Source organism: Phodopus roborovskii, unplaced genomic scaffold (genome assembly GCF_943737965.1).
Source record: "Phodopus roborovskii unplaced genomic scaffold, PHOROB, whole genome shotgun sequence".
NCBI lineage: Eukaryota > Metazoa > Chordata > Mammalia > Rodentia > Cricetidae > Phodopus > Phodopus roborovskii.
The window spans coordinates 2,588,179-2,600,364 of record NW_026126412.1 but is presented as its reverse complement, the minus strand read 5'-3'; the positions used below and the strand labels follow the sequence as shown (position 1 = coordinate 2,600,364).

The window sequence follows — 12,186 nt, the reverse complement described above, 5'->3', positions numbered from 1 at the left end:
GAGTTCAGGGATACATAGAGAGAATCTGTCTTTAAAAACCTAAATAAATAAGTAAATAAATAAATATGCAAGTGTACTCTTGCATTAGCACAAATCAACGTGGTATCTCCAAATTGCTTTAGTGATTGCATTATATAGTAACACACTCAAATTATTTAGATCCAATTTCCTGTTTCAATGTTTTACTAAAAGATTTATTCATAATAAAAGTTATACAGTTATTGTTCTTTTTTCATTTCTGTTGCTGTGATTAAAATACTCTGACAGGGAGTAATTTATGGGAGAAAGCATCTCATTTAGGTAACAATTCCAAGTTGAAGTCCATTATTTCAGGTGATAGAAGGTTGGGGCAGGTAGTCTTATCACATCCATAGTCAAGAGCAGAGAGAAATAATTATATTCATCCCTTCTACTCAGCTCACTTTGCCTGGGCAATGGCAGTGCCCACAGTGGACAAGTCTTCCCACAAACGTGCTAACAGGCTAGCCTGATGCAGATGATCCCTCATGGAGACTATCCACCCACATGATTCTAGATTGTGTCAATTTGACAATTATAACTGGGCCAGCACTCTACACCTGAGCCATATGCACAATCCACACCTAACACAACACTTAACTGTGATTTCCAGGGATGGACAAGAGAGAAAGCAGGGAGTGACTGTCTCATGGACACAGAGCTCAGTCTAGGAAGATGAATGGACCTCTGGAGAATAAATAGTGGTGATGAGTAATGCCTGGACCAAGGAAGATGGAGAGAGGGAATCCCCAGAGCCATCCCTAGAGCAGGCTGGTAGCCAAACTAAACTGTTAGAGACCCTGTCTCAATGTACAAAGTGGTGAGTGATAGAGGAAGATATCCAACATCAACCCTGGGCCTACACACACACACACAAACACACACACACACACACACACACACACACACACACACAACTCTAGGTTTTGTGTTTATTTTTGCCACAATCCTGGGTACTAAAGCAAGGAAAGAGAAGTTAGGAGTGGAGCAGTTGCTCAGATGGTAATGTGCTTGCCTAGCATGCAGCAAGTCCTGGATTTGATCCACAATACGGTGTATTAAACATGATTGTACACACCTGTGAATTCAGCAGAAAGGTCAGAAGATGAAGGTCATTCTTGACTGTATAAGAAGTTGAAAGCTAGCCTGGGGTATGTGAGACCTTGGAGTGGGGACAGGGATGGAGGGAAAGATAAGATTTAGTATAACTAATAGAAACATTTAGCCACACGCTTGGGAGGCAGAATTTCTTGGAGTTCAAGGCAAGCCTGGTCTACACAGTGAGTTCCAGCCCAGACAGAGTTACACAGTAAGGCTCTGTCTCAAAAAGAGAGAGAGAGAAAAAGCTAGCTCTGTATGTTGGTTAATGTCTGCTACTTCTCTAGAGGGTTGGGGATGGGATTCTCTTGGAAGTATGAAAGCTTAAATAGATTATTTATAAAATATAGTATAAGTTAAGAATGTGCTAATGGAATAATGCAATTCTTCCTAGGAATTCTAGTCCACACTGAAGAATAACTGCCTGAACGAGTGTGTGTGTGTGTGTGTGTTGATTGGGAGTTTTGTTGCTGTTGCAGCTGTTGTAGCTCTCACTAGGCTGGAACTCAGTGTGTAGATGAGACTTCCTTCTGCCTCACAGAGCACCACTGCCTCAGCCTCCCAAGTGTAGGAAGTAAAGTGTGGACCAGCTACCCCCAGCCCATGCTGTACGCATTTTACTTTTGTCCCTGAAAGCAGTAGTCTAATGATCCATCTTCCTTCACTTCCTCCTCCCAGCTGGTATTTTCCAGGCCATGTGTCTCTTGATCTGTGCTGAGATGTACCAAGTCTCCAGACTACAGCATATCTGTGAGCTTTTCATCATCACACAGCTGCAGAGCATGCCCAGCAGGGAGCTGGCCTCCATGAACCTGGACATCGTGGACCTGCTCAAAAAAGCCAAGGTGGTTGCCCCTGTGTGTAGGGTGTGGGGTGGGGGGATGGGGAAGGGTAGGTGGAGGGGGCCCTTTGGATTTAACATGCACATATACTCCTTTGTTTTCTGTGTTTTAACAGCTAGCCAAGGCTAGTATTCATTTTGAGATTTGATTGCAGGAGGTTCTAGTTTCCTTGCACCAGTTTTTATTGTGAACTAATTCTGAATGAAGCATTCACTGGGTTAGAAATCACGTCTGCATAATTTTTCTCAGTAGTGGTCATAATCCCAGTTACTTGTGGCTGTGCTCTGAACATTAGCATCACAGGAAATAGAATTTTCCTCCCAAAAGATCATTTCCTAGCATTACTGAAAGGAAAATGGCAGGATCAGTCTGTGTAAACAGAATTACATAGTTATGGGAACTGTTTACTTCCTCGTTCATTTATTCATTTCACGAGCATGTTTTCAAATTTCTTGGCGACATTGGTTGAGTTTGCCGTCCTGTCTTGCTGAGTTAGGTGTAGCTGGAGGTTTCTCGTCCCATCCAATCCCAGTCACTTTTAAAGTAACCACACAGGGCCTTAATGTTAGTTACAAATGGTTTGGCCTATTAGCTCAGATTTATTATTAACTAGCTTTTATACCTAAAACTAACTCCTTTCTATTAGTCTGCATTTTACCAAAAGGCTTGTGGCTTGTTACCTCACATCTTGCTTCCCTGGTGGCTGCTGGGGTCTCCCAGATTTCATCTTCTTTTTCCCTGTATCTTTGCTAGGATTTCCCGCCTAGCTATATTCTGCCCTGCCAGAGGCCAGAACAGCTTCTTTATTAACCAATGGTAATAAAACATATTCATGGCATACAGAAGGGCATCACACATAATCTCCCCTTGTCTGTCTAATTAAAAAGGAGGTTTTAACTTTAATATTGTAAAATTACATACAATAAAACAGGTATCAAGCAAGAATTATAGTTGTACTATTTAGTCTATTTGTATTTGACAAAATAAAGAAAATACTCTATCATCTATCCTATCTTTGTGAGTCTAAAGTTTTATATCTAATTTATTTTTCATAACTAAGGAAAACTATAACTATGACTATCTGTCTTCAGCTCCATCAAAGACCCCAGAAGGATATAATATTACCTAAGTAAACAGAAAGTGCCTTGTAAGCAACTTCCAACCTCTAGAAATGACTGAGCTATCTGGCTGCCTGCACAGCCACCCAAAGTTCTTCTGTAGCACTGGGGACTCTATCTTCAGCCCATAGGCCTAGAGTTTCTGGCAGATTTCTCAGTGAAGCGGGAAATCTGAAGGACTATCCTGCCTATTTTGGCAAAATGATCAGTCACTTTCTTTTGTGTCCTGCAAAATGTCTGGCAGACTCTCATGAAGCAGGAACCCTGAAGGACTGTTCCATCTTATTTTGGCAAGTTTAGCAGTCATTTTTCTATGGGTCCTTCTTGTCCAGCATAAAGTCAAGCAGTCCAGGCAAGAGCAGTTTCTTGCCCAAATGGCTAGTCTTGTCATAATAAAAGCAAACTCCATAAGGAGCTTCCTCAATGCCCATCATCCTGTTGAAGTAATTGGTGCTGCCAGAAATGCAGCTAAGTTCTTCAAACATTTTAAATGCCATATTCTGTAGGTCCTTGACATGTTTGAAGAATGTCTGTCTGTCTGTCTGTCTGTCTGCCTATCTATCTATCTATCTATCTATCTATCTATCTATCTGAGATATATTTCTGTATGACCTTGAAAACACACCTAACATGACTATAAGTTTGCTATTATAGATGACTATTGATCTGTATTTCTTAACTATATATTACATTTTAAATGGTCTGCATAAACACAATGCCCTAAACAAGAATAGAAATATATGTAGTATAAGCAAAATTAACTTTTCACATTTGTATCAATAAAATAAAAATTCATACCAATGCAAGGTATTCATTCCTATACCATATCCCTTTTTTTCTTTAGAAAGAGATTGGCTGTGACCATTACTTATAACCGATCCCTTATAAATGAAAATGAATATAAACAATATTTGGAGAATTTTTACATAATTTTCTAGACTATTTCCTGCTGAAAGGGGGGTGCTAGTAATCTTATGGGGATCCTGAGAAAATTTAGAATTATGGTTAAATCTTGATTGTAGTATTCTGTGAGGCTGTATCATCTCAGCCAGCTTTATTGAAGCTATTCTGGATGTTGGATCACCTGGGCCATTGCTCCTATTGGAGACCTCTCAGGGGGGTCTTACTTGACCAAATCATATTAGCCCGGAAGGAATCCATAGCTTCTCATCTTCTGTGGAAATAAAAACAGAACCTCTTTTCCAAAGCAACATATCCTTAACCCCAAATTTCAAAGTCAAGATACCTTTAAAATATATATGATTTATCTTAGCAGCCCTCACAATCAAATATCTTTCTGAAGTTAGCTCATTATCAGTCAAAACATTCAAAGAAAACACAATAATATACATAATCTGGGATCTCTGGGTATTTTCAATGTTTTGTGGCCAAAACTCATTATAAATGTGACTGAACGTGCCCTACCTAAGCGGAGCCTTCTAGGCCATCCCCACAGGTGATTTTAGGATATCTGAAAATCATGTCTGGCTTCCCACACATATCATTCCCTGTCAACTTTGACATGCAGACCTGACAAGCTGGTGGCTTCGTCTTCATACAGGCTGAACTGGAGCCATGTGGTGGAGCAAAGGCCAGGACTCTGGACAGCTGACATATGAGCATTTTTAACTTCCTGTTTCGTCCTTCATTTCTGCCATAATCAAGTCTTACGATTAAAACCAAACTTTAAGAATCAAGTAACCCTTAACCTTCCTCTGATATACTTATATATTGACCTTGAACAAGTTTCCCTCTTGTTAGCATGTTTACATCCTGAATTCCTTTATTTTTATTTCCCTTTATTTATTTAGAAACAGGGTCTCCCTTACCCCAGGGCAGCCCCAAACTTACCATGTAGCAAAGGATGGTCTTGAACGCCAATCCTGCCTGTATCTCTGGAGTACTGGGACCGCCACTGTCCATACACTGCTGGAGATGGAGCCCAGAGCCTCCTGCTGCTAGGCAAGCCATTTGTTTTTAGTGGATCCTTCTCTTACTCTGAATGGGTCTTTTATGCTATAGAGCCCTATTTGTGTGTAGCCAGGAGTGCGCCCCATGTGGTCACTTGTTACTGGTTTAAGATGCAGATTCCTCCACAGTTGCACATGCCTTTGCTTCTCTATCAGCAGATTCTTCTCATATGTCTCCCCAGTACTAGCTTCTGACTCTCCTTAGTTTTCCCCCCTCTGGATTTAAAAAGTCTAACATATCTACTCTAAGTTTTATTGTTTCTTTTCGAACTTTAAAAAAATGTTTATTTTTATTTTGTGTATGGGTGTTTTCTCTGCATATGTATCTGTGTACCACATGTATGTCTTGTGCCCACAGAGGCCAAAAAAGGTTTCTGGTGCCCTGGTACTAGAGTTACAGGGCCTTATAAGTGGCCATGTTGGTGCTGGGGACAAACCTGGGTCCTCTGCGAGAGCAAGTACTGCTCCTAACCACTAAGTCATCTCTCCAACCCCAGTTTTGTTTCTTAAAGCCTTTTAAGAAATGATTTTTCCTACTAAGTGTGTATGTGTCTGTAGTGGGTGTGTGAGTGTGTGTGTGTGTGCATGCGCACACGCGTGCGTGCATGCCCGCACATACCATTATGATTGTGCCCTTGGAGGGGGTTGTAGGAAACCCCTTCCCTCCCTCTTCTTATTTTCTCACCAGCCATGAGACACACAGTTCTGTTCTGCCTAATATGCTTGCCTTTTCCTGCTATTGTATGTCTGAAGAAAAGAGGCTAAACAGTTATAGATGGAAACTTAGAGCTGTGAGCCAAACATACCGTTTCTGTTTATATTCCGGTTGTCACAGGTGTTTAGTATAGCAACAGAACACAGAAACATACCGGCTTCCTCTCAGAAGGTTTGAGACTCCCTCTGTGGTCCGAGGGAATGCCCTCCCCATTCTCTGTCTCCCGCAGGGTTAGTCTCCCCAGTAGTTCTCCGCATCCAAATTTCCCATGACTCTTGTCATCTGTACCACATCACTGGTGTCTTCTCTAGAGGCGAGCAGTTTCAGCAGTCCCTCGCTTCTAACCTTGCTCCGTTCTCTACCGGGGATATTTTCATCAAGGTGTTCCATCATGCATTCTATCACCTACCATACCAGAGATGTGTACTTCCCTGAGACTGGCTTCTTCAGGCTTCGCGGAAGGGTCTTTATCTCAGCTCTCACGGGAGCCCTACCTAACCAATGAAGTACTTACTCTCATATTCAATGAAACTTATATTGTTATTTATAATGTATATGGTATTACTTACCTACATTAGAGTATGATCTTTGTTCCAGGCTTTTCTTGATAGCTTCTAGATACTTCTCCCATATTTAATACCTCTAGTTCTATAGTGTTTGGTTTACATTTTTTAATGCCTTTATCTTTTTTTTAAAGCCTTTGTCTTATTTTCTTGATTTTTTTTTCCTTCAGTTTAAACCCTTTAGGATAGGCTAGTACATGCGTTTCCCAAGTCCTAATTTTACTTTTTGTGTTGTTTCAGTTTCTGAGACAGAGTCTCACTCTATATCCTTGCTTGGCCTCAAAATTTCTATGTAGATCAGGCTGCCCTTGAACCAGAGAGACCCTCCTGCCCCTGCTTCCAGAGTGCTGGGGTTAACAGCATGGGCCACCATGCCAGGCCAAAACCCTAAATTTACAATGGGCTGCCTTCTATTTCTTGCCAAGACACCTTAATGTATATTAATATATACATATTAATATACATATATATATATATATATATGAATGACTCAGGCCTACATTTGAATCACATTTTCATAGCCAGCTTTTTCCTCCTCTTTCCAAGCCTTAACACATAGGCTGCATCCTAGCCTTCCTGTTCCAGATCATCTGCTCTAGCCAGTTGTCTAGTAGCTTCCATTAATGTAGCTATGGGCTCTTACTTTATCCCTTGACATTACTTGTTTCCATCTGCTAAAAGATAAAGTAGAAATTACCCAAATATGTGAAATTTGTCTGTGAAGTCCCTCCCATTTCACAACTTCTGTGTACTGAGAAGAATAGGTAACTGTGAATCTATATGTCAAAACACTATTTTAATTTAAAATACAGCTTTTTGTAAGATCTCATCCTTGGGTTAGTTCTGTAAGACATGAAATTTAAAAGCTCTCCAATTTAGCATTGCTTATTTTACTGCTTATGTAACTTTTAAGTGTTCGTAAAAGAGAAACATCCTAGAAGACCATCTGTTGGTAGTGCTCCACTCTCCTGTCCGTGGCCACAGTAAACAAACACCGCAGCATTACAGGCACATACCCACAGGTGTGGACTCCGATTGCTCCCAGCTCGTTATCAACAAATACTGAGGGGGTTAGCTCATGCAGCAGAGCAGCCAGGTCACCAGAACCAAGCCAGTATGCCAGAGCAACAGGGCTGCAGCTGCACCCAATGAACACTGAGGTTCTTAATGCTTCGATGTGTATTTTTATTATAGCGTCACAGTCGTCACGAACCACACTCACATCTCAGTCAGGGCTGCTCATTTGCTCCTCGGATCACTGCCTCATGGAGCTGGATTGTTCCTAATTCTTCTACCGAGTTCTGAGAGCGGCTGACTGAGGGAGACTAAGAACACTCTGGCTGCTAACATAATCTCCTGGGTCAACCCATACATGCACTGGTCTAAACAGCCATCAGTCTGCGTCATAGTAACTTGATGTTGGCGACTTCGGTAGAGTTTTCTGCTCCTGTCATTGCAGTACATACTAGGACTTGCTATTTTATGTGGACGGTTTAGTGACACTAAACATATTCACAGGCTGTGCAAACAGTCTGATCCGAGCTGGTGTGTGATACTGTTTCCCTTTTCGCCTTTCTTGCAGTTCCACCACTCTGACTGCCTTTCAACTTGGCTGCTTCATTTTATCGCCACTAACTACCTCATCTTCAGCCAGAAGCCAGAATTTCAAGACCTTTCAGGTAGACTGTTGATTTCTGCTTTGAAAAGAAAACGTTATGGCTTTTATTTGAGGTTTGAGGTATAATTAATTTTTTAAAAAAAAGTTGCTTTACCGTAACAGCATAAATGTAAAGTCACACATTCCCTTCCAATTCTGCTATGTAATTGAGGGCACGTTCACTTACAGTAGCCTGTGTTGCATTAGCGGCCTGACCTTTGTTACAGGAGAAGTTTTCTAATGATTATTTTATAGTACTCATTCATTTTTAATTGTTTTTTTTTTTCCTGGTAGGAGAGTTAAGGTGGTGAAGTATGTCCTCAGAATGCATTGGCTGTGATAAATGAGACATTAGTTTTAGCTACTTAAGTCAGTCAGGAGAAAATTTAAACAGTATTATTTATTACTTATAATTTGTCTTCTTTACTACTTAGAGAATCTGTATGTATATATCTACATAGGAACAAATATTATTGGAATTACATTGCAGTTACATTGTAATTTTTAAGGTGAATGATAAGGATTAAAATGAGTCAGCCAGGCATCATAGTGCAATTTATAATCCCTGCACTTGGAAGGCAGAGGGTATGGTAGTGCAAGTTTATAATCCTGCACTTGGAAGGCAGAGGGTATGGTGGTTTAGTGTATAATCCTGCACTTGGAAGGCAGAGGGCATGGTTGTGTAGATTTATAATCCCTGCACTTGGAAAGCAGAGGGCATGGTAGTGTAAGTTTAAGGCAGAGGCAGTAGGAGCCTGAGTCCAAGGCCAATCTTGGCTAAATAGTGAGCAATCACAGGGTGAGATTTGGAACTGCATGAAATGAAAGCAAACAAAGGTGGAGTGTTCATCAGAGTAGGCAATCAGACGAACAGCATAAGTGAGTAATGGATGTGAAAGAATGCCTAGTCACAGACGGAGAGCTCTCCATGGAGATGTCTGAGGGCCTTTTGGAGTGGTATGTGGAGAGTAGGGGTGAGTGGGTCAGTGCAGGGAGGTTAGAACAGAATGAAAAGGCTGGAGCTACAGCTCTCGGGCTCCTCGTTGTCTTCAGTGTTAGTGCTGATGCACAAGACGTGAAGACTCCCTTGGCCATCTTCTGCCCCACATACTGTCATGGAAACGTGGAATCCAGGACCCTCACAGTTGGTTTCTGACAGATGTTTTTGGCAGATTAGCCATTAACAGTGTGCCTGTTGTCAGCCTGTCCACTACCATGGCACTCAGCTACTAAGGCAGTAGTATAATAATATAGTCAAAACAAAGCCAATGGCAGGTAATATTCATTGTCTACATTTTGCAAGAAAAGAAAAGAAAAGAAAAACTGGGCTTATTCATAAAGAGAAGCTGTGTGCTGCTTGCACCGGAGACTAAGGGTATTAGGCTGTTCCCTTAAGACATTAATTGAACTGCATTTTGGCCCTAGAGCTACTGTAACTGTGCCACCGTAGGCAACCACTATTGTACAAGAATAAGATTATTTTCTCTCCACTTTCATATGGATGTATGATCTACCTGGAGTGTAATTACAGCCTTGGGCAAAAGGCTGTATAGATAATTTCTGTTATTAGTGTTGCTAACCATTGCTTGTATAATGTGCAAATCATAGGTGCAGGATGTCCTCTGAGGGGCCATAAAAGACATGAGTGCTGTGGCAGGGGTCAGTTTTGTGCTTGGCTGGGAACTGAGAGTTCATGTCTTTAGCACCTGTGGTATAGTTCTGCTTAGGAGAGGAAAAAGCCCTCTGGATAACAGAGAATTATGAAATACACTAAATCAGTAGTTACTAACTGCTAGCCTCTGACTCCAGTCAAGTCTACCAGGGTTTATGTTTTCAGCTACCATTTGTATAACACTTTTTATAGAGACTTCCATTTAATATCTCCAGGGCAAAATCTGCAAGATTTTGATACTATGGGTCTACCTTCTTCCTGGAAAAGCGTGGAGCTATGTAGTGGCTGCCCACTAAAGGGGGCATATTCTGCCCAGCAAAGGGGACATGTTCTCTCCAAAGGGCTGGGGTCTTCTCTCCTTTCGGTGGAGGCTTTGTACTTAGCCCCTTTCCCATTGGCTGGAGTTTGGAAGTCTCTTCCACTCCCTTCACAGCTTCCTTGTAGAAGTGTTGGCTGTGAGCTTTTGAATCGCTCCAGAAATTGCTAGAACACTGTCAGCTGTTTTCTCTTGATGGCACTCCCTTTTTATTTTTTCTCTTCTCAAAACGGAGTGTGTGTCTTGGGTTGGCTCATGCTCCACTTTATAGCCAAGGCTTGAGCTCCTAACCTTCCAGCCTCTGCCTCCCAAGGGCATGGTTAAATTTTTCTTCTATAAAGTTATGTAGAAATCAGAAAGCAATGATGGAAAGATCTCGTGTCATGGCAAGACTTCAAATCCAGCTAAGTAGCTCATTCCACCTTAGATTTGTCCATTAGATTTGTAATACAAACAGCAACACAAGGAAAATTTGACCCTTGGTGTTTTTGGATTCCCTTTTCTCAAGATTGGTTTAATTTAGCTAAGTATTATGTTTTATTTTTTGGAGCAGTTGTTTGGTTCCTGTTTTTACTGGCTGCCAGACCAGAGCTTATCTGTTATCACTTTTTTCTGGAGTTCTGTTTGTTTTTTTTTTTTCTTCTTTTGAAATGGAGTCTCACTCTGTGGCCCTGGCTGTACTGGAATCCACTGTGTAGACCAGGATGGCCTCAAACACGCAAAAATCCGACTTCCTCTACCTCCCACACACTGGGATTAAAGGAGTGCATCACCACGCCCAGATTGGAGTTCTATCTTTAAGAAGCCACCTTAGTCACCTTTGCTTCCTTATTAAACAACTGATTTCCCTGAGCAGGTAGCTTTTTTTTTTTTTTTAAACTGTCATTTAGTTCCTGTAACCAGGACCTTGTTAATCCACATGCCTGTGAAGTTAAACAGCTGGTTGAGAAATCGAACTATAGTATGAAATGCAGGCACATAGGGAAGGGAGGGATCCCTAATCCTTAAATGTTTAAAGTACTAGTCATGTCAGAGGTGGGGTGAAGCCTGGGGCCTCAACAGTGTATTCATAAATGTTGACAAAAGAGCTTTGGTAGACCTCCCTCCAGGCAGCTGAGGCAACCTTTACAGGAAATGGAAAGGCAGAAAATCCAAACCCAAGGAGTCATACATTTGTAGACTCTGGGTGTAGCTAAGCTTGAGGTGAGGGCCTGGACTGCAACACAGGTTTCTATGAAAGTGGATCCAGAGTTCACAGTGTGCAGGGAGGCTAGAGGAGTGAGCCTGAGGCCCAGAGACTTACAGTATGGCAGACACTGGAGCACAGGTAACAACATCGGGAATGGATAGTTTAGCTGGTGACTCTCACTGGATGGGAAGTTGAGTTGGGAAGACCTTATAGAGTTTGAAAGGTCAAGCCATCCACAAGGAAAAAAAAAAGTTATCTCCAGTAAAAAACAAAAGTTTTATTGAAAGCAGTCAGATATTACTTGGTGGAACAGTGCATGTCATCATAAATTGCATAATAGTATAAATCCTGATGGCTTCTTTTATTCCAAATTGTAAATGATTCTGGAAGGATGTGAGATATTACAGACTGACCTGCCCTGTCACATAGTAGTCAAACATTTGTATTTCAACTTGACAGAAAAATAAGGCATGTGCAATTAATTTTTTTCCCCTTAATATTTTAGTGGAAGAACGAAGTTTTGTTGAAAAGCACAGATGGCCATCAAACATGTACCTGAAGCAGCTGGCGGAGTACCGGAAGTATATCCACTCCCGGAAATGTCGCTGTGTAGTCATGTGACCTGAGCTTTTGTATACATACACTTTTTTTATCATGAAGAATGGGTGCCTCTGGGTTCCAGTAAAATTCTTATAACTAAATCGGTATGGTATGTTTAAAAAATTACCATACAGCTTCTTATTTCCTATGGTTGAAGGACTGTGGTGGTCTTAAAGGGAAACACAGACTTTAATGCTTCCCCAACAATATAAGACTGATGGACAGTGGATTCTTCTCTAGGTCGCCCCATTGATTTAATAACATGAAGACCTCTCCTGGTTGGGAGATGTTTAATTTTTAAAAACTCATCTAGGCTACCTACAAAACTTCTGTTATGTCTGACTGATTGCTCTGCTAAAATAAGGGCCATTCAAAATCCACTGTAACTGCAATTTCAGGGGAGTGCTAATGAGTGCGGCATGACGTTG

The 12,186-nt window shown here is 41.3% G+C and overlaps 1 protein-coding gene across 2 annotated transcripts in view; it reads left to right on the top strand.

The window, feature by feature from the left end:
• Rhobtb3 (Rho related BTB domain containing 3) overlaps positions 1–11,956 on the top strand; it is a 56,218-nt gene extending 44,262 nt beyond the window's left edge. The window contains exons 10-12 of one of the 2 annotated variants that reach the window (XM_051182763.1): positions 1,795–1,961; positions 7,907–8,003; positions 11,664–11,956. In XM_051182763.1, coding sequence (XP_051038720.1) covers positions 1,795–1,961; positions 7,907–8,003; positions 11,664–11,779 — 380 coding nt within the window. In that variant the 3' untranslated portion in view covers positions 11,780–11,956. The remainder of the gene's footprint in view (positions 1–1,794; positions 1,962–7,906; positions 8,004–11,663) is intronic. The other variant, XM_051182762.1, reaches the window with a different exon arrangement.
• The last annotated feature ends 230 nt before the right edge of the window (positions 11,957–12,186 follow it).